At 42.5% G+C, this 19,337-nt stretch overlaps 1 protein-coding gene across 3 annotated transcripts in view; it reads right to left on the bottom strand.

Annotated features, from left to right (window-relative positions):
- Positions 1 to 19,337, bottom strand: part of Znf608 (zinc finger protein 608) — a 108,840-nt gene that overhangs the window by 47,776 nt on the left and 41,727 nt on the right. For all 3 annotated transcript variants that reach the window (XM_034517988.2, XM_076912638.1, XM_034517987.2), the window contains exon 3: positions 13,298 to 13,553. In XM_034517988.2, coding sequence (XP_034373879.1) covers positions 13,298 to 13,553 — 256 coding nt within the window. The remainder of the gene's footprint in view (positions 1 to 13,297; positions 13,554 to 19,337) is intronic.

Raw genomic sequence — 19,337 nt, 5'->3', positions numbered from 1 at the left:
TGAAAGTAAGACACCTCTCACACTTACTGCTGCCACCTTGGTGACAGGTTCCAAGAACATCAAACCAAGACAGCTGACCCTGTTCCGTTTCCACCTGGCTTGAGTACCTACTCCCACATATCTGTTAGGACAAGAAATCATTCCATACATATACACGAGAGGTGTTGCTAAGAAGGGACTAACTCCCGGCACAAAGAGACTAACTTCCGAAGCTGTCTGGAATAGGCGTGCTTTCGTATTCTGAGAAGTGTCTCTCTTCAGGAAGCTGAGGAACCCAGAGGAAAGCTATCTTTGTTAGGCCTTGTTAGACAAGTTGGCCACCACTGCTGCACCAGTAAAATGAGACATGCTAATGTGTTTAGCCAGCACTCTTGACTTGAGTGACTTCAAAAGTTGTCTGTCAGTGGAGGTCTACATGGCAAAACACAGACTGCAGATGTACATGAGAGCTTCTGAAGAGCTGGCAGGATCCAAGCCTCCCGCCAGCCTAAGAGAACATGTGGTGAGCCTTCTCTGAGGAAAGGAAGGTGGATCGTTGTTTTTGATTTTTCTTGTTATGACGCACATAGCTGAAAACTACATTTGGGGTATTTTGTAAAAATATTTAGTGAATATTAAATTTAAAAAACATTTCTCTCTATAAGCCAAACTGAGTTCCCATGTCTCAGCCAAAACCTTACCAGACAGGAAAAGTGTTTATTTGCTTTTTGGCAGTTTTAAAAAACTGGTTATATTCATCCACACACTTACAAACAGAGAAGATTAATTACTTTAGTTAGGCACGAGAGAGACTGCCAGTAGTCATTTTATGTAGACGCTATACTACTCTGATAGAATGGTCTTCCCTCCAAGATTTGGGTACCACCATCATAAGAGGCAGGGGTAGAAAAATGGTAAGAGCCAGAGGTTGGGGAGGATTGGGTCCAAAGAGTATTTTCTGGAACTGAGGAGGTTGCTGTTCTCATGGATGGAAGCATCTGTGATTGCCTGGATCAGACCTGTGTAAGATCAGTAATCAGCAGTCCATTAAAATAGGGGTAAGGGCACAAGAGCATCCATCCCTACCTGAAAACTACTGACAGCTGGGGAAGAAGAGTCAGTTTGCTTAAAGGGTGTGGCCTATGGTGGATGGTAGTACTCCAATGGAGGACCATACCCATTAGTCTATGGGCATTGCTTCTCAACCTTCCTAACGTTGTGACCTTTTAATACAGTTCCTCATGCTGTGGTGATCCCCCAACCGTAAAATTATTATTATTAACTGTCATTTTGCTATGGTTATGGACTGTAATATAAATATCGAATATGTAAAATGATCTTAGGTGGTCCCTCTGAATCCTTAGAGGCCCCCCAAAGGGGTCACGACTCATACGTTGAGAACCACTGGTTTATAGGCAGTGGATTTCAGAAAGAAAGTAGGGCCCAATTGCAGACTATCTAGCAGAGTCTGGCACCCATTCAGGAGACCCAAGAGCCACATTTCAGAGACTGAAATGCCACAAAAGTGCCTCAGATACTTACTGAGTTGGGAGGCTTAACTATGAAAAAATCAAATGCAAGCATGCATGTGAATGTTCAATTTACCATTAGGTTATAAGAAGTTATCAAATGTGCAATCAGGGGTTTTCGTACCTTGCTGTACTTTTTATCTGCCCATCTCTTGGGTTTCCTGAATGGGTGTCAGACTCTGCTAGATAGTCTGCAATTGGGCCCAGAAGCCTAATTCCTGCAATTTTCTTTCCTGAGAACGGCTATCTGAACCTAGGCTAAGTCTTCTCCCATATTATGGCTTATTTTTCCTTTGCCAAGGAAATAGCAGCCAAGCTTCTTTTTGAACAGGAATGCTGGAGTCAGACGTATGGGAGTGCTTTGGTCGACATTACTAGTAAAAAGTACCCTGACAGTTCTACCTGCCAAGGGAAGACGCACTGTGAAAGAAAGCACAGGAGGCAGGCAGAGAGAGAGGCAAGGCAGGGCATAGGTGCGCCAAAGATAAATCTGTACACTGCTTGACTATGTCAAGTAACAAACGGTGTGTATTATGAATAGGTTATGACACCCAAAGGGTCGCCTATGAGTATCTTGTCTTCGCTTCCTCGCCTCTGAGGAAACAGAACTGAACAAAGAGACGTTGGGAAGACCAGCCTAAGTGGTTGGGGCTCCGGAAACTGGATGATGAACTAATATTTCCTCACCATGGGTTTGAATCTCTGGTGTTTAACAGCTCCTTTTAACTTCCTTCCCTTTCTATGAATGCCATTCTAGACAGAAGCAGAGACCAAAGCCAAACCTTTCTATGATGGAGAGCAAAGGCCTCTACCGAGACAGAACCCAAGGAGTCTGGACATCAGCATCACAAGCTAGACACCGAATTTGGAGCTGAATCCCCTTTGTTATTAAAATGAAGGTGGTCCAAAGCTGGGTCAGGAGAGAAAAGTGTTCAAATCTTTCCATCCTGGGCATCCACACTGGTCCAGTCCATTCCAGAAAGAACTTAAACCATGTGCCCTAGTACATCACAAATGTCTGTTTTTAGAGACTTAGCAATCCGTTTCTTGAAAACCTACACCGGCACTGTGATTTAAAATCTACAAGCATCTCCCTTTATAAAAAGATGTGTCATCCTATGAACTTATATTCATTTAAAACTTGAAACCAATATGAATAAGCAATGAAAAAATGTTAAACTACTTATATCTATTCCACAGAATATCCCATACCAACAAAAGCAGCTTCTTAGAAAGGAAAAAGTGCCTTCCTGTCTGAAATATAGTCTTATAGTATAGCACAGGCCTGAATTCATAAACCTCCTGCTCCAGACTCTCAAATAATGAGATTATAGATATGCGTGGCCACACCCATTGCATCTCCATGCCTATTACATCACCATGTCCATCTTAGGAAATGCTTTACAAACAGCAGAATGTATTACACACTCAAGAAAGTGTAAGAGCCAGAGCATCAGGAGGCCTGCTGTAAGATTATGTCTCCTAGAAATTACATGAAATCTATACTCAAGGTATTGTAACAATATGGCTGACTAAAAAAAGCCAGAGCAAGCACAGCACTTGTCCCTAAACCCAGAGAACAGGGAGAATTGGTCTTTTTTTTTTTTTAATGTTAAAAATAACTTCTAAAAATAATAATAGAAAATATTTTACACACACACTCAGACACAGAAACATATTTTTGGTTTTTTGACATGGGGTTTCTCTGTGTATCTCTGCCTGTTCTAGATCTCACTCTGTAGACCAGGCTGGCCTTGAACTCAGAGATCTGCCTACCTCTGCCTCCCAAATGCTAAGATTAAATGTGTAGGTCACAATGCCTAGCTGTATGTAATGAGAAGAGAGAGAGAGATACAGAGACAGAGACAGAGACAGAGAGACAGAAACAGAGAGACATAGGGAGGGAGGGAAGAGGGAGGGAGGGAAGGAAGGAGAGAAGAACAGAGGAAGGAAGGGCAACATTCAGCATAGCAATGTATAAGTAACAATAAGCCAAGATATAGGGCACAAAAGACAGTCAGTCCCTCCCATCCCATCTCAGTCATAAACAAGTGGAATTTAACATTTAAAATACAAGGTTGTCCAGATGGTTCGGCAGTTAAAGGTGTTTGCCGCCGAGCCTGACAACCTGAATTTCATCCCTGAGTCACACACTAGGGAAGAGACAACTCATACATGTTGTCTTCTGAGCTCCACATGTGCACCATGGCCTGCCTGCGAGCTCACATGTGAATTTGGCAGAAATGAATAAAGGCATTCTAGCATAATAGCACCCAGACATAGACATATGTCAACATGGTAAACTGGCCTTTGACAGAGGAGCAAAGGCAACAGATACAGAAAGGCGCTACATTGGTGGTGTTACAAAAACATCTAGAAACAAATAACCTTCACAACAATATTCAGTATGGACTACAGACCTCAACGTGCAAAACTATAAAATGGAAAGATAACACAGAAGAAAATCTAGGTGAATTGGAAGAGGAAAGAAGGGAGGGAGGAAAGAGAGACAGAACCATTGTCAGAGGAATAAAAGACAAGCTCTGGACTGGGAAAGAATATTTGTTATCTATCATAGGCAAAGAGCTCTTCAAATTAAATAGCAAGAAAACAAACACATGTTTCAAACGGCCCAACCATGTTAGCAGACACAAACCATCACAGAAGACAGACAAATGGTGAATATGAGCATGGAGCAGGCTCTACCCAGAATCCTTTAGGTGAACAGGAACTTCACAAACAAGATGCTCATTCCATGGATCAAAACTCAGAACTTGAGAACACTAAATACTAGGGTAACAGGAGCTTTTATTCATCCCTGGTGGGATTTCGGAAATAGTCCAGTCATTTGGCAAAGGCAGTTTGATAGAGATTTTTTTTCTTTTTTTTTTATGAACATGTTATTAAACATTTGTCCTAGAAAGTGTGTCTAGTATCTGAGCTCAGCTATTCTTTTGAATGCGTAGGAAAAGGCTTCGCCAGTGGGAAGCAAAGAGCAAAACAGTTTAGTGGGACTACATAAAGCTATCGGCTTCCTCAAAGCAAGAGGAGCTGATGGGGAGAAAAGGCAGCCGGCAGGGTGGGAAGAGAGCCTCTGTGAAACCTGTATCTGACCAGCAAAGAAAGAACACAGGAGCCTTCAGATCTCGAGTAAAAACCTCTGATCCCATCACTGTTTCACAGAATCATCAAAAGGTGTGAGTGTGCATTTCTTCAAAAACATGAACAAATGGCTAACAAGTACATGAAAAGGTGCCCAACACCGCTAACCATCCAGAAAATGTAAATCAAGTGACAAGAGTGCTGCCATCATAGGCATATGCTGCTAGGACTGCCAGAAAAGCAACTATTATATAGAAATCAAAAGATAGCATTCACATTTTAGACTTACCCCATACCATTGAAGTCAGGATCTCATGGTGGTTTTGCACGTGCATGAACACACACACACACACACACACACACACACACACACACACACCCTTTTTCCTTACTGTGTCATGATTCGGAAATGTCTCTTGATGGAACAGTGGATAACGAGCGTGAGGTACTCTGTACATGTAGAGGATTATGCAACTCTAAAAGAGAACTGAATCCTGCCACGTGTGACATCATGCGTGAACTCAGTTAATGTTGGATGTAATAAGCCTTGAGAGATGACTCTATTCTAAAGACTCATACACAACATTCTATCTGTGGCTAAAAGTCTTAGCAAGCTTAGAACATTAATTGACATGCTAAGAGTCACCTGAGAATACAAGGAATCACCTGAGTACGATTATAAATTTTTATACATTTTTGCTTTACTCCCTAGTGGCCCTACATGAATGCATCCAAAATTCCATTTATGGTTATTTTATAATCAGAAAATTAAAAAAATACTTTGAGGGTAATCATGATGAATGAATAAATTGCTGCATTTGTTTATTTTGTATGTGTATTATGTATGGGGGGATGGGCATGCCATGACTTGAATGTGGAGGTAAGAAGAGAACGTGCAGAAATCAGTCCTCTCCTTCCACCATGTGGTTTCTGAGGATGGAACTCAGATCTTAAGGCTTCCAGGCAAGTGCCCCTAACTTCTGAACTATGTCACCATCCCTGAATAATTAATCTTGATAATATTTTCTTTCACTTCTGATTAGTAAAGCAAAATAGCAAGGTTAGAAGTTGAATTACTTTTTAAAATCTGTTTTTCAATTGATTTTTTTTAAAAAATCAACAATAAGGTATTTCTGAAGCTATTTTTCATTGTCCAGACCAAACACAATTGAAAAACAGCATATTCCTCACTGGAAAACTCCACAACTCCAATTCATAGAGGTATCTAGTGGGTATCACTTCGCTCCATGATTTCAGTCAGCAGTCAACAAATCTGTGTGGTTGGGCTTGTTCCATTCGACCATAGAAGATCTGACACTGAAAAAGAGGCTGACGCACACTTAAGTAGCTTGCAGGAAAGTGGGACTGAAAAGGACAGTGTGTACACGTTAGCCCAGCTGACGTTTGAGAATGACTGCCAAAATCAGACTCATGAAACACAAAGAAACTCTTACCACTTCACATTTCAAACTCAGTCTCCAGCTACCACATCATGCTCGCCCCCTGTTTTCTACCCAGCACCTTGGGAAACACAGAACTCCGGCGGAAGGAAAGTACAACTTCAGAAGGAAGAAGCGTCTGAAGAGCAAGGGTTTCAGAGTCTAAATGCAAAGAGTTCACGCTCAGGCTGTCCCGCTCGCCAGGTGTGCTACCTGGTCCAAGTCAACTGAGTTCTATGTCTCTATTAGAACGGAGATGGTGACTAGGAGCTTTCTCTGGTTTAAGTGAAGTCAGTCTCCAGTGAATGCTCAGGTATAAAGAAAGTGCTTAGCGAATCAACCTTTTGTCTTACCCCAAACCCCACATGTACACCCATAAAGCAGCAAAGAGTCAAGAACAAAAATGAAAGAACCACTGCAGGAGGACAAATGTCCTGGCTTTCATCTGGGGTGATGAAAACCTTTTTAGATGAAATGCCATGGTGTTTCCCTAACTCTGATGCAGGGAAAAAGCAATGGATCACATCTTCAGTGGACAGATTGTATGTTGTGTCAATTATATTTCAATAAAGCTAAAAAAAATTGAAAGGAGAGGAGGAGGGAGGAAGGGGAAGCGGGAGGGAGGGAGGAAGGGGAAGGGGGAGGGAGGGAGGGAGGGAGGGAGGGAGGGAGGGAGGGAGGGAGGAGAGGAAGGAAAAAAGGAAGGAAAGGGAGAGAGATCACCGAAATGCTTCAATTGATGTCTATCTAGATGGGTCAGGAGCTATTCTTTGTAAATAGTCAACTCATTTCCATTTTGTAATTATAAATGTGTCTTCAGTTCAAAGACACTGTAACATCAAGACTTTTTCAAAATTTCTTTATAAATTCCTTCTTTTAGGGGAAAAAAAAAAGACATACTTCAGTTGCGCGCTCGGGCACACACACCTTACAAGACAACTTTCATCTTTTCTCATACTTAAGTCCTAAGAAAAATTTACTTTTAAATGCTTGAAGTTCTGTATTCAAATATAGTTTATCTTTGAGATAAAGCAACAAAAAGGGTTTTTAAATGTCTTTATGACGTGAGTTCAAGGCTTCTGCTTCATTACTTAGCACCCGATGTCACCACCAAAGAATGGATAGAGATAGCCAAAAAGTAAATGTTGATCTAAAACAATAAAGCCGAGTCATACTTGAAAGCAGCATGTTATTCATATTGATAACAGGAAAGGTGGGTGCACTGGGACTTTCCAACAAAACACACAGACCCAGAGCTCACTGTGTCCACAGTGTGCTTACGTTACTTCAGCAGAACAGAGCGCTAGCTAACCGCACTTCCCATCATTCTGTGGTGATTGCAAATCTTTTCTTAATTTAAAGATGTTGGATGAACATAGTGGTTTGCACTTGAACTCCAGCTACTTAGCTAAAGGAAGAGGATGGCTTGGTCCTAGGACAACTTAGTAAGATTCTCTCAAAAACAAAACAACTTTGAACTCAGAGTAACCAGAAGTAAATACATGGTTTGTGTTTAATGCACACACATTTTGGTTTTTGACCTGGGTTTCTTTTCCACATGAATGTGCACTCTGGAAGATATGAGCTATGCACTGCTCTGCCACCAGCAATGGTGGCTTTCAAGGGACCTTCCCTGTAAGTCAGGTAACAAAGGCTATGGAAAAGTTCATGGCTAGTGCATGCGGTTGTACAAATTATAATAAATAGTTCCTTTAGTTCTTCAGAACCTCTGTGGGGCTCTGTTGAGAATCAAGGCTAGCCCCTGTTTCTTACCAGTGTAGTAATTAAAGTACGATTTATTTTTGACAAATACATGAGCTGATAAATTTCTACTGAGCACTGGTCACCAGCTCCAGCCGCCGGCTAGCTCAACATTTTCAGCGACTGCGTGGTTATTGGTAATGGGAGTGGATAATGAAGCATGCAAGTCAACAGTGTCATTTCATGCCCTTGTGAATCACAGACAAGTTTATAACAACACAGCTATGAACCTCGATAACAGTTTCTCACCCAACAAAGCATCGCACAAACTCCATGCTTAGTCACAGAAAACACAGTGTAAGCCTAGATTAGTACGTAATCCCTTCTCAAATTAATCAGAATTTTAAAAGAAATGTTCTGTTTGAAGAGGTGGGATCAGAAAGTAAATACAGCAGAATAGGAATCATAACACTGTATTTTAGACTATCCTCAATTATGCAGATCATTTGCCTTTTAATGAGTTATCTTGAAACTCAGTACACTGCACATTTATGACTTAAGAGATCCAAGAGAAGCAGAATGGACGTCTCTAGTGGTTTTAAAAAAGAGTCATTTATTTCTCCAGTTAATTACCTTTAAAACAATCACTTTCTAAGCCTCACCCCCATTGGAAAGCAAAAGCAGAGAACACCAGGTGAAGACATTCCTACATGGCATTCTTCCTTTCAACATGACTCCGTCTTATTACAGTCATACTCAATGAGCTACTGAGATTCCCCTGTCTCCTAGGAAATTTCCCATTGATGATCTAAGCAAAATTGGTTTCTAGACAGGGTCTCTCTGGAGCCCAAGCTGGCCTCGAGTTCACATTTTTTTCTGTCTGTCTACCAATTGCTGGAACTGCAAGTGAGATCCACCTTCTCCAGCATAGATGCTGCAGTAACATGACTATTTGTTTCTGGACTGTTTCCAAAGTAATTCAGCAGAAACTACAAAGAAATAAACTTATAATGCCTGGCTCATTTTAAAACTCAACAGTCAAGTGCCTCCTACTATACTAGGAAGGGTAGTATCTATTAGTCATTCCAGAGGACTGTCCTTCAAATCCTCTCTGGTTCATCTGGATATGCAAGGCTTCCCACATCCCTCACTAATAACCCAACAACTATGCTCGCCTGCCATCCTTCAGCATCTTGGTAGATCTTATCACCCACTGGGTAAAGGCAAGTGTCCCTGGTTCATTTTATGCTTGGGTACTTGAGACAATGAATACATCTAAATTTCCTTCAAGAGAAAAGATCAAGGAACTTGCAAAGGACCTAGCATCTCTCTTTGTTCTTTTCTCTCCCACGCTTCCCCAATCACTTTTGGAATACTACATCATCAATGAAAGGTCATTAAACAAACCCGATTAATACCCACATCCATGCCAACTCAGCCTGACTCGGTGTCTAGAGTCTGAAAAGCATCCATTCCTTTCTCAGTGCTGAGAACTCATGCTCTGTCTGTAGCTGTTCAAGAGGCCGTCATTGGTAAACGCCAGTTTTCCTTTCTCCCCTTGGCTTTACTCAAGTAGACATTAAGGAACTAAAGGGAAGGGGAAGGGTTGTTATAGTTATGGGTGGTGGACACAGCTGAATCAAGTTTTTTTCTCCCATACGTGGCCACCTACCCAAAAAAGGCTCAATAAGAAACATGACTGAAGGGCTGGAGAGCTGGGTCAGCGATGAAGAGTTCAGTTGCCAGCACCCACACCCTGGCTGCCCTCCAATGCAGCCACCTGTAACTTCAACTCTGGGACTCCAAACCCTCTCTGGGCCTGCACAGGTACCTGTGCTCATGGTACACCCCTACAGATGCACTCATGTGCACATAATGAAAAATAAATAATAATTGTTGAAAATCCCCCACTTAAACAAAATGCTAAAGAAAATACACTCAAGACTCCTAAAGCCAAGCTCAACACATGTATTTACATATAGTGCTGAATTCACTAATTTCCCCCCCCCCATTTTTAAGAGCAAATTTTCAAACAAACTCTTAGATTTTAGGCATGTGTGTCCCAAATGTCATAAGGAAAATGCTATGGAAATCCCTCCAACATCTGTGAGTCATTTCGTACCATCCATCATGGCTCCTACATGTTCACCTTAGAGAAGAAAGATCAGAGTAGAATAAGCAAACACCCACATGTAGTGATAGTTTTTCTCTCCTATTAAGCACAGTCTGAAGCCTGCTATTTTTTTTCCAGAAGCAACTTTACTATTAACACTTTATTTCCATGAACAACTTGGTTCTTGAAAAAAGCAGAAATGCACTTACAGGCAGTTAACTGGAGAAGCAAAGACTAACTAAAAGAAGCCAACCCTAATGAGGGTTTCCAAATTCAGGAGGTAGCTAAATACTTAACCCAGTGTCTAGTGCAGTGTCATTATTACCCCCACCTCCAAGAGGCTGCAAAACTATTCAATATCCCATGAAGACGGAAACTATGAATTCTTGAGATTCAAATGCATTATCAAATTAAAAGAGGCATATATGATCTCCACACTATCAAATTCTCTCTCTCTCTCTCTCTCTCTCTCTCTCTCTCTCTTTGTGTGTGTGTGTGTGTGTGTGTGTGTGTGTGTGTGAGTGTAACACTCCCTATGATAGTAGAAATAGATTTGACTCAACTCAGTTTATTGGCCCTTAGTCCCAGACACCTGACAGTTTTATAAGTGTAAGGATAAGCAGTTGTTTCTTTTGTCAAACCTCATAGGACAAACTATTGCATCTTTCTTTGCCTTTCCCTTTCCTCAGCCCCCAAGCCCCTCCTCTATGAGCTCTATAAAATAATTGCCTCCAAATGTCTTTGCTTTTCCTGAAAAGGAGAAATTGTCAATTGAGTGTAATTTTTAAATTGGAGCCAAGGCCGTAAGCACACTGTACTGAGAAAGAAATAAAGTAAATGTACCCTTCTTGAAAATGGGTATGTATTAAATATACATATTAAGTGATCTAGCCTCCATAAAGGTGAGTTCTTCCATTCTACAGAGGCCAGAAATCTAGTTTATCCAGCAAAAATAACTCTTATGAGTGGCTCTAGCTCCTTAAAACCACCAGCACAGGAAACATCTGCATGTACTGTGTCCTGGTGCATGTGAGGCAGTAAGGAGACTGGGCCTGCCCATGGGTGGTTACTATGCCTTGCTTCTCTAGCTATGAGTCAGTACAGAAACATCCACAGATACAGCTGAATGGAGGCACAGAAAACCAGTTCTATCCAATTCTGGAGATCACCAGGCACGGTGGCACATGCTTGGAATCCCAACACTCAGAAGGGCAGAGGCAGGAGGATCATGAGTTCAACGCCAGCCTCCAATACAGACTGAAGCTTTGTATATGTATATATATGTATATATATATAATCAAAAAACATTCTTTAGAGGCTAGGGTGGAAGTGGTATGGCATTCATTGTTTGTATGCTATCAAAACAATATCTTCGAGCTCTTTAAATATAGGGCCAGAGTATCCGGATTCTGCTTCAATGTACTGACTCCTTTGGCTATTCAGCACAACCCCCCAACAACCCCTGATCCAAATAATCCGCTTTTATTAGAGGCCAAGGTTAAAAGTCGAAACTAAACAGACTTCTAGGCAAACTGAAAAATAACCCAAACTGTCCCAGAAAGCTTGTGGTTAATTTTATAACATCTACCACCCAGCGAGGTTACACCGCAGGAAGCCTGGCCTATTCCACACTTACATAAATAAAATCATGACAAGCAATAAGCCCATTAAGAAACAGGAAGACAGCAACTCATTTTAATGAGTGAATTTTCCAAGAAATCTCAATTTCAAGTTTATGGAAGTTAGCTCATATTTTCTTCAAATCCCCCCTCCCCCAACCTTTGCTGAAAAATCGTATATAACTAATTAATTAACTGTGATGTTTTTCATGTCTTGATTCTCTTTCCACAAGAGGAAGGATCAGATCAGCCTGAACCCCTTCTCCACCATCTGCTTTACAGAAAGAACCCATGGAAGGAAAACTGTACAACATGAGGGGTGGGGCCCAGAATTTAATATAACTGGCCCTTGGGCTTGGAAAGTTTAAATTTCTCTGCTCTGGCATCACCTCTCAGGCCTGAATTCTCTCAGCATTGCATTAATTGGCTTTTCAGAGTGTCATCAAACCCAAACTAAAATTGCAACAATAGAGAAGATGGAAAAAAAATTCTAAAACAAATCAAATTAAAGTTTAGGCTTCATTTCCATTTAAACAAACAAGAACTAATCCCATAGGTATTCTCACTCCCTTTTACTGTAGAGTTAATACGTTTTTCTTCATCACTGGCACCAGCTACACCCTTTGCTTTTAAGTTATTTATCAAGAAACAAACCATACAAGAATACATATAATGTTATGGTGGAGTTCAAAGACTTCTCCATTCTTTGTTTTTTCTTGTAGCAGTCAGATCTACTTCTGCCCAGCAATAAAGCCCACAGAGGGATACATCCAATTCTTCTTAGCGTGTATTGTCTTCTTCCTTTGAGGTTTGCCTCTTTCTCCTCGTCCCCCCGCCCCCAATTCAAACAAGCCCAACTAATGACGACGACCCTCAAGCCCCTTCTTGTCATGCTCAGCTTTGTCCTGACTCTTTCTCACAGATGCCCAAGTATTTGTAGCTGTCATCCATCTCTTTTGCCCTTGACCAACCTAGCTTAAAGGGGAGAAAGGTTCCCCATGTTCATTTTCCAATGGTCCTCTTGAAACAACTGGTGTGCAGGCTGCTTCCCATCTCTGGGATTTGCTTTTCAGTATCTTCTGGCCTGTTAATGATGCACGCCACTTGAAATACTCCATGCCATGTGCCCTGAGACATGTCAACCTGATCTGGGCTATCTGCATGGCTGGTACTCTGACTTATATTCCCAATGGCAGTGATAGATGCATCCAGTTTCCCAGGGCTGTGTTTCCCTGGTGACTAATGGGCTGCACTTGCCAAACGGCTTGCTGAGTTAAGGGGCAAGAAAGGTTCTGTCTGGGGACACGGAAGAGATGGCTGGCTCAACTGGGCCTTAAACCTTTAACCTTAGTTTCATTAGCTCTGAGTACCAACCAGCCCCGGCTGCATCATGACAATGGCCCAGGCTATGAGCAAGGGGCACTGTTTGATTCAGTAGGTAGGCAGATAAATATAAGACCCCGCAACGCAGAAACAGACAAATTGGCTGGCATACTATAAATAAAATGAACTTGAGCTCTGTCTCCTTGATACCTTTGAGGAGAAAGTTGCTCCTGACCCCAATTCTCACAGACCCTCCACGTTAGCCCTCGGTATGAAGAAGACTTTTTAAGGCTCTGACTCATCCTTAAGGTAAAGGCAGCCAGGAACACACGACGGCTGGGCATTAATATTTAACCCAAAATGTCAGAGAACCTACAAACCACCTTTCTGTCCTCTCAAACCACAAGGAAAATAAATTCTCCTCACAGATGGACAGAAATACATCATGGAGAAGAGGGCAGAGAGAGAAAAATAAAAATAAATGATATTTACCTTCTTCTGTTTCATGCCACACGATCCCTTCCAAATTGACACTGGTCCCAGGTTCACAGGGCCCAAGACACTCTGGCTCTGTCACTACTCCAACTTCACACGTATTGACACCCACGGACCGAGTCCGAACCAAAAGCTGTTCGACTGGTGCTGCAATATTGGATGAAGATGGGGAAAAGTAGGAGGGCGGAATCTGAGGTGCGAGACTGCTGGCAATCGGCGGCGGTGGTGCCGGCACTGTAAACAGGGGGTCAACCTGAAAGACAGACAGGCTTACTGCAGGGGTGATGCATTCTGGGAGTTCTCTGTAATGCAATCTGCTTACATCGCTTCTAGAACAGATCATCATTCTACATTCCATTTGCAATTATCATAGACTTTGAGTGCTTTCATGGTGCCAAAATAGAAGCCGAACAGAAATGAGCATTTTGTGTTTTCAAGTCCAAGAAGGTGAACAGGGGAGTGCTAGCTTCTTGAATGAGAAGCAGGCCTTCTAAATTCACCAGTGGACAACCTTTTAGTCTCTGGAAATGTGAATGAAAAAAAAAAATGTTTTGTAAAATTAACGCTCCTTCCCATTCACACAGGAACCTCATTTTCAAAATCATAACATTATCTAAAGGAGAAACTCTTGACAAATACTAATAAACAACAATATATGTTATTGGACATTTAAATAAAAGGAGATGGACTACAATTATTCTCAGAGTACTTTATAAAGCATAATGAATTAAATCACTACTAAAATATATTAACTTACGCTGCTGAATACATAAAATTCATAACTTGATTATACACACTGAAGCACATAAACTGAATATTAGCCTGTGTTAAGAACCAATTCCTAATTAAGTGTTCTAGCGTGAAGTTTAGCAGGGATTCATAAAGAGGATGAATAACGGTGTGTGCCTGGCATCAATAGAACCTGAGCTCTCCAAACCACAAAGCCTTCAGTGGCTCATGTTATCAAGGCAACTGAGGAGCTTGACCGAAGCTTGGCAGCCCCATCTCCACATCCAAAAGAAATGGGAACAGCAGCCAAGTGCAAGGCCTAGCTGTCCAAGAATGTCCCCTTGGCGCCCATAGAAAGCCGGCAAAGGTGTTCTTCTCCAGTTCAGATGCCCAGCGGAGATGAAAACAAAGCCCGCATATGCACTAGACAGATTGCCAGCCGTTTATTTGACTCACATAACAACTGCTAGTACTGCCACTGGACAGCATTGAGTTGACCTTGGAAACAGGTTATTGGTTGAGAAAAAGACTGAGGAACACACCTGTGTACTGGGGCTCAGGGTTACCTTTGCACTGTGCACAGACAATGGCAATGCACCGGGACAGCATCTTGCATTCGCTATCAGTTGGGTTAACAGACAGTAAACGTTAAGAAGGACACACAGATGGTTGACCTAGTAAAACTCCATCTGTCCTGCATACATCCCCTAGCTTCATAAAGTCTACTTTGCAGTCTTTTGGCTACAGATTTAATATTCCATTGTTTTTGTTGCAAGGAAAAAAAAAAGAGTATTTCAATAGACTCAGATGAGAAATTGTGCTCCTTAAACGGTAGAGGCAGTTGTCTGTGTGGGCTCCTGGATGAAATGAGCAGAGGACCCTCTACAATCTGCATCCTACCTAAAATGATAAACTGACATTCCTTCCTCTCTGAGGCTATTCTACATGCCAGAGAACAGCCCTTCACCCATCTGCATGTTAAAGGAACTTAATTTCCTGCTCTCAAAGCTGCCATAAAACTTCTTTTGCACCATACTTTTTATTGTTCTGCATTCCTGATCCTGATCGCAGAGTCCCAGAAAGAAAAGTCCTCAGCAGGGCCAAGTCTTAGATAAGGTGATTTATGCCTTCAAGTTACTGCCTCTTAATGTGGATCAAAGTTCGCACAGCAAGTTCCTGTTTAAAATGGGGGCTGATAAAGAGGAGAGGGGTTCTGTGGAAGGAAATTAAGGTAGAGAGAGAGAGAGAGAGAGAGAGAGAGAGAGAGAGAGAGAGAGGCGAGCAATCCTACTACAGTCTTTATTGCAGATAAAAACTTGTATGAGATCAGAATCACACTACAAAATTAAAAACTGAGGTGATGGTTTAATGCTAAAAAGACAAATATGGAGCACTTTTCTGAAAATAGCCTCAGGTGGCCTGATTCACAGCCCACACTAATACTGAGAACAAAGATGGCTTGACCTGTTAGAAAATGGGCCAAAATAAAAGCAGTGAGGAGTCTGACAGAGCTGTGGTTTAGGCAAGGACAGAATGGACAATGAATGGGACCTTCCTGGGTGCAGCGCATGCTCACACTAGGACTTTGGCTCCAGACCTGCCGCTAATTAGGCTGTGACCCTCCTTAATCTAAGGTCCACTTTCCTCAATATGGAAAATAGATTCTTCAGCCTTCTAATGTTACTAACAAACCCTATCACACCTCTGTTTCTGCATTAAATACCCATTTCAACACAACCCCCCCTTAAGAGGCAGATTGGACACACCAGATAGTATTTGTGATACTTCCAAATCTGTGATAATTTCAAAACTCAAATTCCTTTCGAAATTTTTGCTGTGGAGCTGCCGCTGCCACTGCTGTTGCCGGGGGCCAAAACCCACGGCCTGGTGCAGACTCAGTCTGTGCTCTTATCACTGAGAGACATTCCCAACCCAAAGTCTAAATGCCTGAAGAATTTGTTTCTGGGAACAAAGACGTCCAAATAAACTAATTGTGCTTATTTTTATGAACACGATCCAAATGTAACGACCAAAGCTGAGTCGGTGACAAGATAGAAGTCCCATCCAGCAAGATTTAAAACAAGGAAGTGAAGGTTCAGAGACTTTGACTATAAATATGAACTTACTCATAAAATGATAGGTCCAAAGGCCTTAACACCTGGTAGTGATATCTCAAATATGCAAATCTTTGATTGACACGAGTGAAGTTTTCTCTCTTTTCCTCATGTAACCCCTAACTGCTGTTTTCAGAAGAACTGCCCCTGTTCTCCCCCATCCCAAGCCCTGTGAGTCCTGTAGAGGTGGGGCACGAAGACCACCCATGTGGCCTTCAACAGGTCCTCCTCCCTACAGGTCACCAAGTGGAAAGAAGGCTTTCAGGATGGGAATTACAGCCACTCCCAGACTGTTTTACTTGGCCGATCTGATATTTTTAAAAAGCATTCCTCTTATTGACCAATAATACTTAGGAGCTTAGAGAAGAATCTGAATTTCCATTCCTCAAATAATAACTGGAAATGGAGCTTCATGGAGCCTGCATTCCACACATCTGCCACGTGCAGCTCTGTGTGTCTTGTGCCTCGAATCTTTGCCTGAGGCCATCACAGAATGTTCCAGCAGGAAGGCTACCTAGACCACCACACTCAGTTCTAGGGAGACTTGTGTCCCACTTTCGGGCAAGAACCATAAGGTAACTCAGATGTCAGCCAGGGCAACAGAGAAGAACACACCACAGTAGGAAATTCACAAGAGAATCACCTAGCCCAGGAGACTAAAACAGAGCAGAATGTACTTTCTACCAGGTAATGCCTGGTGGAAATGTTCCTCTGAGAAGGTTTCAGTTCCCTCATGTATGTCATGGTGTTACAGACAGAGCACTCGTGCCATGTCTATAAGCAGGATCTTTAAGACTATATTGCGGTTAATTTAGTATTTGTTGAGACAGGGTTGCCTTAAACAGAATAATCTGGCTGCAATCTGCAGTCTCCTGCTCCCCTCGTTCTGGGATTACAAACCCCACATCCTGCCTCAGTAGTTACACAAAAAGATCAATTCCTCTTGAGCAATTTCTCAGGTCACTGATCTACACTGAGGCCATAATTTCTCTCGCCAATGAAGCTTGTTAAGGCAGAGGACGGCAAACCATTCCACTGGCCTGTCTACTGTGGGGACAGCAGCTTCTGAGCAGGGCAGCTGAAGGGGTGTAATTAGGGTTTTGTGATCAGGAGGCCTGGGTTCAAGTTCTGGCACTACCAATTCATGCTATATGAGTACCTAAGTCAATGACAGTTCTTACATCAGGGTCAGAATCTAAGAACTGGGAATGATAATGCCCATCACATCCACCGGGTTATAAGGAAAACTGACATAGAAATGGTCAGCACAGAGTACAGTTCAAATGAAGGTATTAAGTAATGACCAACACCTCCAACGGGCTGCATTAAGACTGGGTACATCTCTGTAAACACTGTCTTAACAGAGTGGCAGATTCCCCGGTTTCATATTCCAACTCTCTAAACCCTACAGAACCTTACAAAGCTCCTTTTTATATGCTACTATATTTAACATAAATCTGTAATCCCCCCTAAACACATAGCTAAGTTTGGTTAAAACATGTTAAACATATAAGAAAGGGGGACTTAACCCAGAGAAGCTCAGCCTGGGGAAATACAGCCTCTTTCAAACACTGAGCCCTGGCAGCTGTCTGTGGGTTCAATCCACACACATTTTATAGCCTCCCAGCAATGAGGAGGGCATCCCAGAGATCCTGACGATCCATGAAGTAGGAAGAAGTCTTCCAATCTTCATTGCCCCCCTTTTCTCACAAGGCCTTCCCAAAGGTCTACTCCTGTTCACCTCAATCCCCACATCCACTAAAGAGGTACTACTCCTAAACTCTGAGAAACCTGCAACAAGAAAGAAAGAAAGAAAGAAAGAAAGAAAGAAAGAAAGAAAGAAAGAGTAAAAAGAAGAAAAAAAAAGAGTGGGCCCCAGCCCCTATCCCACAAGGCTAACAAGCTGCATCAAGAGAATCAATCAACACTAATTAATCATAAATGAATTGAAATGACAACTTCAGGTGTAGAGCTGTGCTCGAGGGAAGAGTATAAGAGGTGGGACATTCATGATCAGTGTGGTGCAGGCAGCATACTCTTTAGGGGTGGAATCCTAGCTTGGTCATTCACTATGGATGCTCAGGCAAGCTACTAGATCTCTATGTGACGCTTATCTTCAACTAAAAATAAATAAATAAATAAATAGCCCCTAGATAATGTGACAGGGTGTCATTACAAACAACCTTAATTCAGGGCATAGGACAGAGTTACACTCAGAAAGTCGGAGCCAGGGCTACCACCAGAGTTATTACCATCATGGCAAATACATCTGAAACCTGAATGAAAGACACTCGATGAGTGGTTTGGTCCCAAGAGGCCAAAGGTTAGGCTTTAGTACAAAAAGCAGTTCAAGAAAGGCAACTCTGAATACCTTCCTAGAGGAAGAAACATACTTCTAGTAAGACAGTCCTCATTTAAAACTCACGGGGTGGGGGTTGGGCTTATACAGTACTAATAGCGGAAAATTAAAGATCAGGGGAAAAAAGTACTGGCCAGGGTTCCTTTGTCAAAGCTCTTGACTGTCATCTTGATGGGACACTGATGTAACCTATTAAAGCCCAAAAGAGGAAAGCAGCCATCTCGGGGTGGAGGTGGAGGGGGCAGGAGAAGTAAAAAAAAAAAAAAAGACTCGTAAGTCTAACAGCTGGTGGTGGCAGCCTGTCAAACTGAGGAAAGTTAATGTCAAGAACAGACGCGCCGCAGTCTCTCACTGTTATTTTTGCATGATTATTCCCAGGTGTTGGTGCACGCTGTGCAGTAGCCTGGCTATTTATCACGCCAGAGAGCCTAAGGCGGGGGTGGGGGGGGGGGGGAGGCGGGGAAGAGAAGGTTATTTACACAGATAGCCAGCACTTAGTGTATGTAATCAGAGGGCTGGGGGCAGGGGGACGATTCTGCAGAGGTCCTGGCAATATTTTCTCTGTTCACCTTATTTCAAGGGCTTCCTGAGTGCTGATGAGCCAGAAAGGCTCCAAAGCTGGAGTGCTGGTGGTGGCTGCTTTTCATCACCGAACATTTGACTGTGTCAGCCAGGGAGGGTCTGCACTACCAGGAAACCCAAAGCAAATACAGAGGGGTCTCCCGGGCTGGGCTGAGGGGCGGTGAAGCAGGCACTCTAGACCAACAAAGACACATCCACGTGGCTCTGCGGCAGGAGACAGGTAGTGAGTGCTGCCTAGAAGACTGAGAAAGGA

This window comes from Arvicanthis niloticus, chromosome 14, assembly GCF_011762505.2.
Source record: "Arvicanthis niloticus isolate mArvNil1 chromosome 14, mArvNil1.pat.X, whole genome shotgun sequence".
NCBI classification, from domain to species: Eukaryota; Metazoa; Chordata; class Mammalia; order Rodentia; family Muridae; genus Arvicanthis; species Arvicanthis niloticus.
Note: the sequence above shows the minus strand (reverse complement) of the source record. Positions and strands in the feature narration are given on the sequence as shown.